This window comes from Apiospora aurea, assembly GCF_038362705.1.
Source record: "Apiospora aurea strain CBS 24483 chromosome Unknown utg000002l_segment0_segment0, whole genome shotgun sequence".
Classification (NCBI taxonomy): domain Eukaryota; kingdom Fungi; phylum Ascomycota; class Sordariomycetes; order Amphisphaeriales; family Apiosporaceae; genus Apiospora; species Apiospora aurea.
In genome coordinates, this window is record NW_027117389.1 from 2,650,116 (window position 1) to 2,668,447 (window position 18,332).

Here is an 18,332-nt window from a genome sequence, read left to right on the forward strand (position 1 = left end):
CCAAGTCAACTAGCAGCAGGCAGGCCAAGGTACAGGGTAAATTGGCGCTTTTAACCCGCCAAGACCGCCTGCGTAGGTACTGACGAGGCATTGGTATTCTCCAATGTCCTTGTGTGATCTCAACACCGTGTCGCGGCGGCACAATGGCCATCGTGCGCTGCAGCTGCGCAGGGAGTTTGTGTTGAACCCGGTCACAGCCCTCGCCTTCTTCACATCCGAGACCGACGGGCGACGCTATCTTCTTGCAGGGGAGGACAACCACCTAAGGGTGTACGATGCCGAGTCATCGCGCTTGTGCGGCCAAGCCCCTATTTTCAAGTCGCAGTCGATCCACGGAATTGCCCTCTCACCCTGCCCGAGAGAGCGACGGGGAAAACGACAGGTTCTGTTTTGGGGCGGCACTTCTGTTTCTGTGGTGCCCCACGCCTCGATCGAGCAGCTTGTTTCTGGTGATGAAGCCTCACCATGGAAATCGGCAGAAGTGACTGCCCCTGACCGCGTGCTCCACGGTATTTTGTCGCCCTTCGCCAGCGGCGCTCTGGCCTTGCTGACTGCACACAACGAACTGGTTCTGGGACAGGCTGAGTATGGCTCCGAAACTATCACATTTGGCAAGATCGTTTCGCCTTCCAGGCCAATGCTTTTCTCTGGAACATTGTCGTGGGAGTCCCCTGACTGCATCCTTGTCGCTTCAGGCACCGTCTTTGGTGAGATCGTTGTCTGGAAGCACCGCATCCAGTCAGAGCAGCAGCCTGAGCTGAGCAGCGAAATAATCTTCATCTTCTCCGGACACGAAGGCTCGATTTTCGGAGTCAGTATCTCCCACCCTATCGCATTCGGCGATGGAGAGAGCCTCACGTTGCTCGCGAGCTGCAGCGACGACCGGACGATACGCATCTGGGACATCACTGAAGTCCGCGCAGACCGTTCAAGTCAGCGTATCCAGCACTTCCAAGCGTTCTCGGCTGCTCGTGAAACCGGGTTTGGGGACAGCATCGTTCCGGCTGCCGGCGAGGGTCAAAGTGTTGGCAGGTGTCTAGCTGTTGCTATGGGACACGCATCAAGGATCTGGCATGTAGAGTTCTCTTTTCAGGCGATGCCCGAGCCGCCATCCGACCAGGCTGTAGTCGATGTATGGTCTTTTGGGGAAGATGCGACTGTACAAAAATGGGCGCTGTCGCTCCATGACCTACAGCCCTCGGTGAAGAATTTAGGGGGTAGCGGACCAACCGTTGTGGATCCCAAGCAACTAACGCGGCTATCACACCAGGCAACATATCACAACCACAGTGGAAAGCATATATGGTCTCGTGCACTGACTTGGGATGCTGCTCACGGCCTACTGATTGCGACTGGAGGCTCGGATGGCCGGATATCTCTTGTCAGAGCTTCGCAAGTTGCAAGCACAAGATGTCTTTACGAAGTGCCCGCTGAGGAAACTTCACCCCCGGTTACTGGAAGTGACATTCAGCCTCCTATACCTGCCTCTGCCACTACACCGGACGTCACCTCGAACCCAGCCGGCCAAGCGCCGGAAGGGCAGAAAAGGAAGAAGTCGACGGTGCGAAAAGTTAAGGAGACGTTCAATCATTTCAACTTCGTCTCCGAATCTTGCCTGCTCGCCATCACGAACTCCGGCCGTCTTTTCCGAGGTATCTTCAAACCAGAGATATCATGGGGCGAAGTGTCCGTCGTCCCCGAGGTGCGCGAGTCTCTGCATTCATACACTGTCATTGCAAGCTCAGGCAATACAGGCATTGCCTTGATAGGTACTTCATCGGGCACTGTATACCTTTACCGTGATTACGCGATTCCTGTTATAGAACCGATTGCACAGGTCCGTGGAAAAGTGGAGGGCTTGTTTGATCTTTCCAAGAAGACGAAATATGCCCAATTGTCTACGCTTCCAACCGATACCAAGTCCTCAATTGGCGTATTAGAATCACCGTCGTTCCTTGTCACTGCATTTGGAAGTCCAGTCGCTATCCTCCTTGCCATGGACAGCAGCTCCACGGATAATGCTCAAGTAACGAAGAAAGAATTAGCCCTAGAAAGGGGGTTTGCTGTTACGACTGCTGCTATCTGCAACAATCACATCATTTTGGGATCAAGGAATGGCCGAGTATCAATACTGAAATCGGATGACAAGGGTTATCGTGTGCTTGAGTGTCGGTACCAAGCCACCACAAAGGACGCAATCACGTCAGTCTCGTTGCTTTCCTCCTACAAGAGCGAATGTGCTATGGATATTCTCACGACCAGCCGCGATGGAAAATACAGGGTACACAGGATCGCCATTGTAGACGAGCACTTCCACGGTCAACTACTACATGAGACCTCGCCTCCTTTTGGGCCCGTCATCGAGAGCGCGTGGTTCTATGAGAATATTGATGGGAGCAAAGACCTCATGCTCTGCGGATTCCGGAGCAAGAACTTTGTGGTTTGGAACGAGACGCAAGGCCGGGAGGTTGTGACGGCCGACTGCGGCGGCGCGCACAGAATGTTCGCCTACACGCCGCTGTCTGCCTCTTCGGAGGGATGCAGGTTCGTCTTCACCAAAACCTCGCAGCTCTGTGTCTTCTCTCAGTCGCAGGCATCGCATAGCACGCTGAAGTCTGGGGGCCATGGACGCGAGATTCGCGCCGTCGCTTCCTCTGGTCGGTTTTTGGCTACCGGGGCAGAAGACACCAACATCAGGCTCTGGCGCTACGGTCCCGGCAACGATCTGCGGTGCATAACTGTTCTGGAGAAGCATACTACCGGAATCCAGACGCTCAAGTGGCATGAGCAGAGCTACCTCTTCAGCAGTGGCGGCATCGAGGAGTTTTTTGTCTGGAGGGTCACTCCGCTAGAGAACAATCAGCTGGATGTCGCAGTGGTTTGCGAGGCTACTTTTACCGACAAGAGCGAGATTGGCGACTTACGAATCATGGACTTCGATATCCAACTCTTGAGTGAAGACACTGGTGCAAATAGCTCTTTTGCGATATCCATGGCTCTGTCTGATTCGACCTTACAGACGTACAGCTATTCGAAAGATAATGGGTTCCGTCTATTGGCAAGGGGGTCCTATACCGGGGCGTGTTTCTTCCAGCTTCGGCACCTCTCTTTCAATGACTCCGTCCTGGAGGTATTGACAGCTGCTACAGACGGCCGCGTTGGAGTTTGGAAAGCCCCTATTCATTCGGCCCTCAACGGCGGCGATGTAGCCGAATTTACTGCCCTGGCCATCAGTAGGATACACCAAAGCACAGTCAAATCTCTGGATGTTCGCAAAATCAGTGGCGCAGGACGCCCGTCGTACCTTGTCGTCACGGGCGGAGACGACAACGCTATAGCCTTCTCCCAGCTGCAACATGACAACGAGTCGGACCAGCTGGTACTCGGGAAGAAACACATCGTGCGGCCTGCCCACGGGGCGGCAATAACAGGCGTGGCCATCTTAAAGAACAGCGTCAACGAGGACCAAGCAACGATCGTTAGTATAAGCAATGACCAGCGGGTCCTCAAATGGCGGGTTGTCGACTGGACGACCGCGAGGGCAAAGATCCAGCTGATCGAGTCCAGGCATAGCGCTATCGCTGATGCTGGCGACCTGGAACAGCTTTCGGATGGTAAGGTCATTGTCGCGGGTGTGGGATTGGAGATTTGGGATCCCCTGACTTAGACACAGAACTTGAGTAGCAATGGCATTTAATGTCTTACGCATGTCTACTTGCGTTTAAGTATCGTGGATTCTGTGAAAGGTCGTATGATGATTTATTTCCATGTCACGTCCTTTGCCCAAGCTGTCTATTTGAGGCAACTCTATGTTGGCAAGATCTGGGTTGGCTGCAGGCGGAGGTCATTCCGGTGAGAATACCGACGTCTATTACCCCTAACCAGCTACAATGCTGTGATACCCTATTAGTACCCCATTGTCTTCATGCAGGCACATATGTTTGGTATCTTTGTCGCTAAACAACATCAGGCCCCCTATTGATCTAAGGCCGATAGCTGGGACCCACCCTGTCTGTGGTAGATTTCAGGGTAGGGCTTATCGCACCATACCATGGTCAGCCACGAGCCTATGACTCACAACACCGCACAATGCGCACTTATGATTATCGTCAGATATCCCAACTTATGTAAAAGCCCACGAAGCACACAGCTCGTCAACTACCAAATAATAAGAGCACTCGTACGCCCAGTCCTGTCACTAGCAGCAGCTAGAGCGCATAAAGCATCTTGGCGCAGGGGAAGCGCGCCGGGCTCATAACCCGGAGGTCCTTGGATCGAAACCAAGAGATGCTAACTTTTTCTTCTTCTTCTTTTTCACTTCATGAACCTGCCTAAATTTACTCCTTTTCTTTTTCTTCTTTTCTTGCTCGTCACTTTTACCGATGAAACCGGTCATTTTCGAACGCTTCACATGCAGCTTCAGCGAGATACAGACAGACCGTTTGGGAGGACACTGCATCCCATGCTCTTCGCCCTCCCCCTCTGTTGTATGGATGATGCCAGCCTCGAGCAGGCCTGCGATCACGGCTGCACTACAGGAGATCACTATTCAGAGCAGCGCGTTATTGATATCCAGTACATATCCTCTTGGTATGGAGATGTATCGAGACAACACCAGCATTGCCTTCGAGTAAGTACTGATGTACAGATGCGTTGGGCTACCGGTGATGGACATCCTTCTCATCTGAGATGGACCACGCTAGACTACCCGGAACACATGGCAACCCAGACGCGGATCCCGGCAAATGGAGCATCGATACAAAGGTATCCTGAGCCCTCGAACTATCTTGCCCGCTCGTGAGGATAGCATTTGTCACGACCCACGCGGTTCATCCGGTGCTAGCAGGCGAGCTCCAAGGGTCCACTCCACCATCCACGTGGTTTGGTGGTATCCTGGCTATTCTTAGCAGGCCTAGGACACAGTATAGCTCACATGTATCACATTACACAAGGGTGGGGTATGGTAGGCTTCGGGCAAGGGCATACTGTTGTATTGAAAAATGCCTGTGTACAGGGCCACCAGTTTACAGTAGCTCGCATCGAGGGTAAGGGAGACAGATAAACTGTGTACTTGGCAGTACTTCGGAGGAATCAGATCCAAGAGGACCATCAGCACCACGACCACTGCGTCGTAGGGCAAGCGAATCCCTCCGGAATTCCGTGCCATGCCCCATCTGATATTTGTTGCAGAATCCTTTGGACACAAGGACTTGGGCGGCAACTTCGCGGCCACGTGCCGCGAATCCCTCCGAGTAATCCCCCCGAGCACTGCCACCCCTTTGTGTGACAGTCATCATCTGGTTAAGATGGATATCTTATAGTAGTACCACCACCATCAGAACACCAAAAAGCAGGATCCAGTGGAGGTGCAACACCGTGCCGGTTGCACTTATGAACGTGGGCGAGGAATCGCGTGTGCACTGGTGGTGGGCCGCTGCGCGACGATGCGTGTGCGTGTGTGCATCTCTAAATGCACCACGTTTTATTTAGATCAGAATGTATGCAGTGCAGATGCTGCGCCACGGGAGGTCTCTTTACGGTTCTCCGCCCCCAACAGGAGGCCACACATTGTGACGAGGGGGCGGGGGCGGAGCAACACCCGAGACTCGGTCAGACTTGATCCTACGGAAATCTCGGACCGGCTTGAAAGATGGGCCACCGCCCCCGACGTCAGCTCCCGACCGGAGCTTGTACGACGGCGTTGCACCGGTCAGGTCTCACCAAGCCCGTTTCCCCATATGGTGGCGGCCGTAAAACTGCGTGGTGCAGGCATTGCTCCATACGCCGAGCAACGTTGCACTTGCTGGGCAATGAGCAAGCAGACTTCGTCATTGTGCCATCTTCTGCTGGCGCGTGCGGCGCTCCAGAACGCTGGGGTCCACGAAGGGTTGAGCGACAGCTCTTGACCATATCTCCGTGGGCTCGACTGTTTGCCATCCCGTTAGCGAGGTACTGATGTGAATCTCCCAGTTGGGGATCAGCTCTAACCGAGGCTTTTCGCATGGGAAGTCTTCCGGATGGTCACTTCATTCTGGCCTGCAGATGCTACTGTATACGAAGCAGTGGCGATTGGGGGCTTTTGCGCCGGCTTCAGGCGACCTTTGAAAAGGGCCTTCGGGTGTGCCACCTCGCCCGACGAGGGAGACATTGCAGATAACGCAGACGATGGGAAATTGGCCGCGATGAGTCGCGTTCTCGACTTGTCTCGGGTACTTGGATGATACTTTCCTACTGCATGGCGCGCGTATTCATGCGCGGCACACTCTTCTGTTTCCTGTCGTTTGGTGAACTTGCGATAGTGGAACTGGCTGGAGCGCAATTGACGCGATGATGGTTCCGGTATGGATGAGCGACGGGTTGTTGTGGTTTCATTCGGATTTCAATCGATGATGAGACCAAAATCGTTCCCGGCATTGCAAGTCAAGTCCATGCAGATTGGCGGTTGATAGGGAAGTGCAGTTTGACCAATCAGAACACGTCTTCTGTCGTTCCTTGCATACGGTTGCCCTTGGTCCTCTCTCCATCTCTACCTTGCCGCCAACCTTCGCAGCAGCCAACATGGTTCGAAAGCAGATCCGGCAAAACCTAGGAACCGGAGAACGGGGTCGGATCTTTTTGGCTTCCCCAGGTTTCCATGGCTGTTGAAAGGTTGGTTCACTTACTAACCGATGTTGTTGGACTACCTACATGTGCTCCAAAACCGCAGGACACCGATCTATGCAGCAACGTGCCATTGCGAATATCGCCTTGCGCAAGCCTCGAATGGCAAGTCTTCCGCTGCAAAGACTGATAGTCGAGGTGGGGTGGTAATCTGGGACCTTTGCGCCTGGGTGGTCGACCAACTGCCTAGTCCTGCCCAAGGCACTACGAGACCATCACCAAGATGGTTGCATTGAAATCCGATGCTTCATGGGGTACGTAGGGATAGTTATCGCTAAAAAAAAAGAATACACCATGATCAGATCAGGCCGCAGACGAAGGAGCGCAGACTTTGCTCCGAGAATATTGGACACTGTGCGTATCGGACTGGGCATCTGCCAATATCTAGGAATCTGCTATGGCAATCGAATCCTCGTTCGGTACCGACCTGGTGATGGGCGGCTGAGGACCGCGACATCCTGGAACTTGTCCACGCCTGAATGACGGACATTGAGTAAACCAGCAGCCTAAGGTCAAGATGGAAGGGCTTCAACGTGACAGTCAGCTGTACGGGTGCGTGTGCTTGGGATCCCCTTTCTACCCTGTTTCTCACCTTGTACCCATTCTTACCTACCTATGTCTTTTGCGAAAAGATCCGCCTAGGCTCTCCTTCTTTTCTGATTCATCCCCTTTCATTAGAGACACTTTTGACAGGTGCGACAATAGGGGCTTACTACCCAGCAATGCCACTGCCGATTACCACACCACCAAAAGCCATTCCATTGCTACTTATTCACCCGTGACCCGGCACCGAGAACTTATGTCACCCGAATGCACTTACAAAGATGGCTTCTCTTTGGTGTTGAAGATAGGGGCTGTTGGCAATCATCCTTTGTAGCAATGTGGCAAGTAGGTAACCTGAGCTTAGGTAGATTGCATAGATTGAGCAATCCACCAAGCTATAGATCTAAATCTGGGGACATATAGCAGCTAGAGAGTCATCTATCTATAGCATTCAAAGCATTCCACGTGTCTACCTGGTTAAGGAGAGCCACCGACTTTTGAAGACTCTCATCCATTCTCGCTGTCACTAGCGGGCCCAAATGTGTCAATGGAATCCACGGCTCCGGAGTGTTCCGAACCTAATGCCACTTTAATCGGACCCTGCTTGCATGTCTTAGAACGGACGGGGGAACCATAATGAGCTGCACGATGCCTTCTAGGGCGAGTCACTAGCCGGGTAACTTTGGCGCAGTGGCAGAAGACTACTGCTGCATCGTCTCGTTGATGGTATTTGTCCTGGATCATCAGCCTGACGGCCGTCTCTATGTCCATCGTGATGTTCAAGTTCAGCGTCGGCCGGCTGTGCCTTCCCTTTGGCACCTTCGAGCACAGGGACGTACCCTGGAACGAACCCCGCATATTCGGGGAAACAAAACAATGATCCGAAGGCTGTCCCGTGTCCCACCTGGTTTTTGAGGGGACCGGCTGGATCTGGTGAGCGGTCAGATTTTTTTTCCCTCTCGCCGTGCGCAAGTATCGAAATGATAGGGAGCTTGGGCGCAAAGGTCGTCGAATTGACCTAAGGTAGGCGCAGAGGCGCTAGCCATTCCCCGCAACTGAGCAAGTAGAACGGCGGGAAAAAGCAAAGAAAAATTAAGAGGAAAGTACATACTCGGCATCGAGTTGTTTTTTTGTTCGCTTGCTCACCCCGCCCGCTCAAGCCCGCCATTTCAACTTTCCCTCCGTATTCGGCAGCGTTTCGACTATCCATCATTCGATCCCAGACAACGCGACTTCGGACCTCCCACTCCAGCGCCTCGCTGGTTCGTCTGTAGGCTTAAGTGGAAACGCCGTCCTGTATTAATATACCGCCTTCTCACGGAAAGCTCCTTGGCTCGGCCGAACCGGCCCTCGTCCAATTGTATGGATGGCCACTCCATCACCGGCGCCGCCTCCGCGTCGCTGAGTCCTACCACCCCCGTCAGCGCCCGCCATGGCCTGGGCTCCGCGATTAAGAGAAAGCGCAGCGTCGGTGGCATGGACAGCAGCCCCGGGAGTGGCATTGGCATGGACGATGACCAATCCCTTCTAGAGCCGGAGAAAAGCGACAGCCGGGCGTCAAGCGCGCTTGTAACGAATGTCGCCAGCAGAAAGTGAGTCAAAAACGTGGACGACGGGTGTGGCTACAAACTGTGCAACCCAGCTGTAGGACTTCAACCCAAGACATACATGCGCGCGCATACATCTTTGAGCAAAAAAAGGGCTAACAGTGGCACTTCCCAATGGCAGTTGCGGTGCGATGTTGTACAAGATCCCTTCCAGAGCTGTTCGCGATGCAATCGCCTAAAGCTCGAGTGTAAAATCGAATCCAATTTCAAGCGCGTAGGCAAGAGATCGAAACACGCCGAGATGGAGAAGGAAATCGACCGTTTGCGACGGAACATGCAGCAAGCCAAAGCGCAGGGCTATGTCATGGACGAAGACGACGACATGACACCCCAACTCCAGTCGCCTGTCGCTAACAGCGCATACTCCCACACCCGCAACCCCTCGCTCATGGGCTCTGACGAGGCTGTCAACTCCCTCCTCACTCTGAAGAGGGGTGGCTCGTATAGCATCCCGACACACTACGCCTACGAATTGGAAACAGTTCGTCTAACGGAGCAGGACGTCAGTGGACTCTTCCATGAATTCTTTACCTGCTACCACCCCTTCCTCCCCTTTCTCAACCCGGATCAGTCCCCCGACCTCTACTTTCAACAGCACGCATTGCTATTCTGGTCCATTGTAGCCATAGCGGCGCGGCGCTACTCTGCGCGGCCCAGCATTCTGCATGAATTGGCAGGGGGGCCTCTACATCGCCTGCTCTGGAGCACGGTCGGTGATGTGCCCAACAGCTACTTTGTCGTCAAAGCCTTGTGTCTCATTTGTACATGGCCGTTGCCAACGAGCACTACAACCGCAGACCCGTCACACATATTGTGCGGTGTGATGATGAAGGCTGCCACCGGCATCGGCTTGCATCGTCCGAACCATACCCAGGATTTCTCCAGAGTGTCCGTGGAACTTAACAAGGATCAGCTCCATGATCGAGTCACAACTTGGGCCGTGTGCAACATAGTTGCGCAATCCATAGGTACAGGCTACGGTCAACCTGCCAGTACTCTCTACGACTGGACGCTTGCCATCCGCCCCGGCGAGGACGGACCTTTTACCTTATCGCCTGAATTGGAGGCCAGACTCCGGGTTGAGCGGTTCTGCGACAAGGTTTCAAAGGAAATGTATAGCAATGCCAGTGACCCGAGAGGTGTGGCTGGTGATGAGCACCGTGCGATGCTTATGCGAGTATATCGTCGAGAGTACCAAGAATTGCAAGCGTCTATTCTTTCTCAACGCCTCTCACCTATTGTCGAGGTGCATCTCAGGGCAGCTGCTATACACATGCGCCTTGCTGGTTTCTTTGACTCGAGCACCACGCCTGGATACATGGATGACCTGATGGGTCTATGGCGAGCCGTGTCTGGTTTCCTTGATTTATTATTCCAGGATAACAACCACCAAATCCTCCGCTTTGCCACCAACTATATTCAGCAGATGCTAGTAGCTGCCGGGTTCGCACTTCTGAAGTTACTTAGATCGTTCTTCGCCAAGACTACAGTTGACTTTGAGCGAGGACGGAGTCTCTTCCACAAAACTATCACAGCCATTAGAAAGACCAGCGTCGTGGACAATGATCTTCAGTGGAGATTAGCAGAGCTTATGGTCCAGATGTGGAATGGGGCTCGGGTGGACAGTAATGCTCACCACGACAGGGACCCTCAAGAGATCGACGATAGCCTGCAGCTGAAAGTACGCTGTAGACACAGTATGAGTCTTGTCTTTGACTCCATCTGGCGATGGAGGGAAGAGTACCAAGCTCAAGGGCGTGGTACTCTTGACTGTAAGTACCTGTCTCTCACATGACTCTGCCGCCGCCCCCGCCCCCTTTTCATTATTTTCGGCCAAGACCCATAACGGACAATGCCTGGCTAACGTCAAGTAGCCCTCAAACAAGCCACTAATCCAGACTCGGCTAACGAGTCTTCAGCATCCTCAACCCACCTAGACAGCACCTTGATGCCTCAACAGAATAACGTGACCAGTTTCATTGCTGGAAACGGCGCATTGACGCCCAATGCTCACAGCAACTTGAACACAGGTGCCAACAGCATGCTTGCAGGAATCGGGTACGGAAGTGATTCGAATTACGATTTCTTTGACCCTCAAACTTGGATGGTGGAAGGATTACTGGACTTCAACTATTCCTTGCCCGCGCCCCTCGAGGGAATGTAGGGAAACGACCCTTTTATGGGCCTGGGCCCTGAGGGAGTAAAGCCTTTTGATACACCGACTGGCGAAGACTAACTGGGGACGACTAGCGATGCGGGAAATTGCCTTTGACTGCACAATATACTGGCTATGGAGGGTTTGTTTCTTATGGAGAGTGCTTTAATACCCTGTTAGTATACTATATCTCCTAGAGCGTCCGCTTTTCAGCCTTGGTAAGGGGTTTTTCCTTCAAGGCTATTTCTTTTCGGGCGCGAGACACGATACCCGATACCGTCCTCGAGTGTCGTTACTTTTATATTACGTATACAGTGCTGGACATCAGGGGATATATGGGTGGGCGGCGCTCTGTTGCTGCAAGTAATGAATGGGTTTATGAGATGGCTAGGTAATCTACTTACACACAATAAACGCATACATTACGCCTAACTTTCAACGCTCTCTTAGCCGTATCACAACGGTCAGCTGATCCAAGAGTGAATGTACACGCCACACTTTCAACAGGGTCAGAATAAAGCAAGCTGCTGCTCTTGCGGAGTACGGGCATCGTCGGGACCACACTGTCGGTGCCGTCCAAGGTCAGAGGGCCTTGTGATCAAAAAGTCCAAGACATGCGTCCTACATCAGCACACCCATTTCCGAAAACCTATTTTAGGCACGCTTCCAAGACCGAATGGTGGTGCTGTCGATGATGTGAATGATGATGATATTGTGTGGTCGGTCTCAAGCAAACAGGTGTCACTTGTCAGGTATGTCGCATGCATGATAAGTCGCTCGCATTGCAGCCATCCCATGCAATCACGCAGTATCTCCTCACATCTTTGGGGGGGAGCGTTCACTCTGTCGGAAACCATTGGTATGGATCGGACCCCAAACCCCAACTTGGCGTTCAAACGAGAGCGCCACCTCCGCGGCCGTTTCTTATAGGTACCCCTGTCCACCAAGCCCAATGACGGGCGACTAGGTCCCGCAAGGCCCGGCTCGCCGCAGTGAAGAATCTCAAGGATAGCGTCTTTTTTGATTTCTTACCCTTTGATTTTGGTCTGGTTTCTCGCATCGAGAGTCTGTCTTCTCATTCGATCGTTCAAGCGATAGACGCCGCTGTGGGCAGATTGAGCGAACAAAATAAAGCAAAGCTCCGTTCGTCTAAACCAACACACCCCAACTTGGGCCATGGTCCCCTACTTGTCATTGGTCGTAGCTGTAGATGAATTCGGATATCATGACGCAAATTAGGCAATCAATGGTGCGCAGGGTCGCATCGAATGCTGCCTTTGTGGTTCAGAAGCAACGGAACGCCGACCTTTTTTTTTCTTTTTTCTTTTTCTTTTTTTCCCTCTTCCTCTTCCTGCCCCATGTCGCAGTCGAGGATGGGATGGGGATGAATGATGACTGCAGTCTGACATGCCCGAGATTTCTCCCATGGTTCCCACATGGCTGAACGCACGAGAATGGGAGGGGAGGGGAGCGGGTGGTGGTTTCGGGAGAGAAGGTTGCAAAAGTACCTGCAGCAAAGCAAGTGGACGGACGGTGTGACGAGCGAGGACGATGTGATGTCGTCTGGCCGTCTCGGTGGTCTTGGGGCAGCTCATTGGTAGACTGGGAGTCAGAGAAATTGAGGGACGTCGGTGCAGTCAAAATCGGGGGAGGGGCACACGACAGGATCTCGAATTGCCGTATTCACACGAAACGAAGCTCCCTCTCTCCCTCCCTACCTCCCTACTTCTCTACCTCTCTCTATCGTCATCCTCCGACCCTTGCGGTCTTGGTGCCCATTGGGCCCAGACCGGATCCCGGCAGGGCGGACGACAGCTCAAAGTCGTTGGGGAACGTCACCGATGCTTCTCATTGACATTGGAACAGAACAAACAGGCCGAGAAAGAGTTGAAGCTATCGAACTGTAAAAAACCAGGGGTGGTTCGGGTGGGGATACTCACCGTCTGCTCATCATTGACCTGGAGAGGCGTCAAAAACGAGATCTCATTCATTCAACGGTCAGTCAGTCAGTCAAACGTCAGATTGTTCTTTCGCTGTTCGGCTGGTCGCTCCCACGGCCGCGTGGTGGGGCCTGAGGCGTAGACGGTACACTGGCCAGTCAGAACACGATCCACGACGGGCTTTAGTGAGTTTTAGGTCTAGTCAGCAGCTAAAATAAAGACTGAGGGAAGCCCGAACTGGGTTCGCTCAATAATGTTCAAATCGGAGGGTTCGTGGTCGTCTGAAACGGCCATGCCGAAAGCTGAACGATACGGGCGCGGGCGCGGGCGCGGGCGGGCCTCGAAATGGCCGACCTCGCAGCAGCAATTCCCACTTGGCCGCCTGGACGGCCGCGGCGCAGCCATAGCAACGAATTGGGATGCCATAAACAACCTGTTCTCCGTCGCTGCTAAGCGCTATAAAACAGTAGTCTGCAGCTTGGGTTTCCACCGGAGGGCAGATCAGGACAATCAACCTCGCCCGAAACCCTCGATTGTGCCTTGTCCTCGCATGGTGCCGGCAAGCAACCCTCGCTCTGTCTTTCACGGCCGCGATGGCAATACCGCCGCCGCCTTTGCAGAGTAGTAGAGTGTGACCGTTCGTTACCTGTCCAATGCGCGTCCAGGAACCCGCCCCTAATTTTATCGCATACATTAGGTACTTACATTACTTATCCACCCATTTTACACCTGCGCATCTGTTTCATGCCATTCCGAATCCTGTCGGCAGCATCCTCAGGGGGCCCGGAGGGTCACGGAGTGTGGCAAAGCACATCTGGGCTTGGGGCCATTTGCTATACTCTGCCCATCATCCCTTGAGGTCCTGCAGGTCGGGCTTTCAGCCCCCTCATGCTTGCACCACGGTCTGGACTGTGCTCACACTTCCTCCCTCGGCGGTGACTCCAACTCAAGAATCTTCACAAAAAGGGGGGCGCTGCGGTCCTCGATTCTGCGCGGCCTGTGACTGGCCGGGGACCTCTTTGGGAGAAGAGGTGTGGCAAATGCAGGCCATAGGGTCATCACTCTATTCCCCGTATGGTGCATGGTACGTATGCGTTGATGCCGAGGGCCTCGAATGGTGCCGCAGCATGCCCGGCCAAAGAAGTGATCTCACAGGCCGAGAGTGGTCCTTGGCCTAAACGTCCGTTTGCAGTCAGGATACAGATTGCGAGTACCGAAGCATTATCTTCTACACTGTCAAGCCCCACGGGACTCTGCGCGGGAACGTTATGGGTACAAGGAGCCTGGGCCAGCGGTACTCGGCCTCGAAGAAGGGGGTAGGCGTACTAGCTGCCCAGTGGCGTCCTTCGTTTGCCTCACATCACCATCACTCCCCATAATAATACGAAGAATGGGAGGAGCCGGCGCACATCGCAAGCTAGCTCCAACTCTGACTGGCCATGCCCGCTTACAGAGGGCTATTTCTTCAAGCGGCACATCGGGAGGCGGATGCAAGTTCAAGGTAGGTGTTATCCTTCGGGCTCGCTTCCGCATTGCTCAAATTGAGTCGTTACACGGGCTACTCCACACCTCTTGCCCATCTGTCACCCTGCAATCCGCTCTGCCGTCGAGAAGGCGAGCCAATGCTGTGCGTGCACTAGAGGCACCCAATGTGCCCAAAGCCTACTGCGAAGTGCCCACCATCTAGAGCAGAAAGGGGGGGAGGAGGAGGAGGGAGACGCTCCCCTCCTCCACACCACGAAGGATGGGGGGAGGACAAGCCGAGATACCGAAGAGATACCCCCTAAACCAAAGATCTGATGTATTGGCATTCTTTGTCTATGGCATGGCAGTGGGTGGGGGATGGAATTCGGAAGTGCTGTTGGTGAGAGGCGAGAGGGATTTTGCCTTTCCTGCCGGCTCCTTCCCTGTAGCCATGCCGGATCTATTAGGGCGTGCGGCACACAGGGAGGGGGGACGTGCCAATTGCAATTGCGAGCCTACTCTGAGGGTGCTATCTCTCGTCACCATGATAATCTCATTCCGGAATTAGGAACCCCGGTCTCGGCAATGGATGGTACAGATTCCAAAAGGGTCAGTCAGCCAGCAGCTACAGACAGAGTCTAAAGCGGCTATCACGGGGAGCGAAACCGAACTCCCCCGACCTGCCGGAGTTTCTAAAGAATCTTAAGGCATACCCTTACCCCGGTGATAGCAAGGGGGTCGTTCGTTGCAGCCCCGTGTCTTAGCCACGAATGCTGAATGTACCTACATACTTAAGCACGCAGATTGCGGTGTGTGGGAGTGTAAGCTTGTCTCCCCCCAGACCGTACCTGTCTAAGAGCAACAAACAGTAGCCGAGACATCAGGAGAGACAGACGATATTGTGGAACGAATCATGAAGTTACCAAGTCACGACATGAAGTAAGGCATGTGAGATGGTGGAATAAGTGGGCAAAATGGAAGATTCCGTGCCTATTCGCTCATGTACTTTAGACGCAAAAGTACCGTTGACAAAGTGCCGACACACATGGGATAGCCGACGAAGACGGCGTTATTCCTCTTCTACCGAATCCGCCCATAAAAATAAGCGACGAGAAGTGAGACTTGTCGTTTTGTTACTCTCGTTGCCAGGTTCTATGCGAGCCGAGCGCTTGTCTCCAGTTGTCCCCATGAGGTGAGCGGCGGTCTCCCTATACGGGTAATCGAGTTCGTACAATAAAAAGTTACTCAAAAGCCCCAAGCAGCGCGGAAACACCCCGCTTTCTGCCTAGAGGTAGCTTCTGGAGGTAGGTATGATGTATAATGTGAATTCTAAGCCCGGGATATCGCGGGCATGAGTACTCGATCAGTCAGACCGGCTTCAATTTTCATCACGGGAGACTTGAGGCCAAGAAGCTGTCCAGAGACTCTGTGCACTGTGCATCTCTCTATTCGCGTCGTTTGAGTTGCGTCTGGTAAGCGCCTGGTCGGTGGTATGACGATGCCATGCCGCGAGAGCAGCGAGAGTGTCTGTTGGTTCTGCCAGCCCCAACGACCGTTGGGGCGGGTGTTTCGAGATGGTCCAAGTCTACGGCGAGGGAAACGAGGAGGGAGGGCCCAATCAGGAAGCCGTTCACACGCGATGGCTATGGGGAGCGGCGGTCGCGCGGTTAATCCCTTCCCCCAGATGCTTGCTTGCTATGCGACAGTACCTCCATCAAGTAAGACGATTGATGCGATGTCGTAGTGGTACACGCGCATGGAAGTACCTCTCATTGGTGCATGGGGCTGAGGCTGGGGCTAGTGCAATCAGTGGCCAGTGGGCCAGAGAGACAGAGAGACAGTGGGACAGTGGGACAGTAGGACAGTGCTGTTCTGAAAATGCCAGTGCTTTGCAGCAGGTGCAGCAGTAGGTGCAGCAGTCAGTGCTTGCTGCCGTTGCTTTTTTGGCCTCCACCCCACCACCTTCCCATCCCTTAGCGTGAACCGAGCAGCTGGAATCCCAGCTGATTGGCCTGGAGCTTAGTGCCTTTTGCTTGGGTTCCAATGGGGCCGTCGGTGATCAATTACTCGGGATGTACTGTCGCATTAAGCGCGGGTCGTTTTCCCTCTCGACTCGCACCGACTTCCATGCCATGCGTTACATCAGCTGTACATGGTGGTACTCTGACCACCATGTACCATCCCCGTCACTCATCCTCACACCGGTTTTGTACCTTCGCTGAACTGGGACTGGGACTGGGACTGGATTGGGGCACGGGAAGAAGAACACTGCTGTGCTTGTGCTGTGCTGGGGTCTAGCAAAAAGCGGTTCCGTGCATTCCGGATCTTTCCTGGAGATGAAGCAGGATACCGGGGCATTAGGGAGGTACTACTACCTACATACCTCGAGCTCAACACAATCATTGGATCAATGAACGCTACACCTATTCGTCATCAAATCACTAGGGCTGAAGACGGAAGTAGCGGGTGGAGGAAGCCTCCCGCTTTGTGCTGATGCCTCCTCTCTGCCTTGCCCGTGCTGCCCGTCTCCCGCGAACCATACTATGGCCAAAATCCGCTTCCCATTCGCGGGCCTGATTACTACACATCCAAAGCGTTGTTGCTGTGATGGGGATTTTCAAATCGCAGCAAGAAATGAGGCAATCTCTTGAAGAGGCTCGACATTGATAAATCAATCAACGGCAGCAGATTCACAACTCTCTCTCTCTCTCTCTCTCTCTCTCTCTCTCTCTCTCTCTTTCTGTGTGTCCCTCCCATACGGATTTCCCGCATATGTTTCGCAAGGTCGGAACACCCTAGGCTCGCCGATTTGAGCTGGTTGAACCCACCTTGTCGGTTCTCAAGTCCATGCACTCCTGCGTGCCAGGGCGCCTACACGACATCTACCACTCTGTCATAAAGGACGGTAGCATGCAGTGATGGTGGTGGTGGTGGTGGTGGCACTTACACAAACGCCCCGACGACACGAGGCCCGATTATCTGGATAATGCAACTCGGAGTGGACTGAATATAACGACCTACCTACATGAATACGACATACTCGTGCCCATGTGGCACCTCGAGGTTGGTTCACTCAGAGTTTATACGCGCGATCGAATAGACGCTGTTTGTTCGAACATATGATCTGGCTGGCGGCGGCGTCTATCGTGCACTGTTCGTATCTGGGTACTGGACGGTACAAGTCGGCCGTTGCTCGCGCGATTCTGTCCCCTATTGCATGGGCAGCGATTATCTGGATGAATAAGGCTAAGCCCCCTGGATGATCCATGCCTCTTTGACATGGGCCTGAGCCCTTGAGTAGGGTATCGTCACAGACCTCCATTTCATCGACATCTCAACCACGTCAACTATCTGGGTGGCGATCGTCGCCCTCCCTGCTTGAGCTTGCTGTGCCCTATGGTCGATCTCTGCATTTGCGCGACGGGTTACGCAACTGCATACTTGCTGATTTACCGGTGGATAAGGGTATACCAATCCTAATGCATGCTCAATGTTTTGCAGAAGCCGCTGCCAATCAGGTGGTCTACTACACCAGCAGCAAACAGCAGGGCAGAGTACGGGCACTCCAACGGCATCCGAGAGCCTGTGCTCTGTCGAAAACCCGCAGTCAGGTTCTCGTCTGTGCGTCTTCTCTTTGGGGCAGAAACTCCATCACATTACACATCATCACACATTCGACCGTTCGCTGGCTCGCTTGCGACCGGCCGCTAGTTTTTTCCCTTATTAGGACCCGGCATGGATGTATGTACATGGAGCTAGGTTAGTGGAAAGCATGTTTGGATGCAACTATGGGGCCGTCGCCTAGTCTGTGGGTGTGGTGGGTAGACAGGTGGTATCGATGGTTTTCACAGCCGCGAGGTGCGCGGACGAGAGAGCGCGGTGGCACAGCCCATGCAACATTGCCCAGCGGCGGGCACAAGCAGAGGCCATCTTTCCAGTTTTCCCTACTCCGTGCCCACCTCT

General features: G+C 53.6%; 2 protein-coding genes across 2 annotated transcripts; both read left to right on the top strand.

Annotated features, from left to right (window-relative positions):
- Nucleotides 1–103: 103 nt before the first annotated feature.
- PG986_003198 (Regulator of Ty1 transposition protein 10) lies at nt 104–3,667 on the top strand (the record flags this gene model as incomplete). The annotated part of the gene is made up of 1 exon (XM_066839420.1): nt 104–3,667. One exon carries the CDS (start codon nt 104–106, stop codon nt 3,665–3,667), a length of 3,564 nt encoding a protein of 1,187 aa, XP_066704484.1.
- A 4,898-nt stretch (nt 3,668–8,565) lies between these two features.
- On the top strand, nt 8,566–10,974 carry PG986_003199 (Regulatory protein LEU3; the record flags this gene model as incomplete). Its single annotated transcript, XM_066839421.1, has 3 exons — nt 8,566–8,795; nt 8,913–10,582; nt 10,685–10,974. The coding sequence occupies 3 exons, from the start codon at nt 8,566–8,568 to the stop codon at nt 10,972–10,974; spliced, it is 2,190 nt and encodes a 729-aa protein (XP_066704485.1).
- Nucleotides 10,975–18,332: the final 7,358 nt, after the last annotated feature.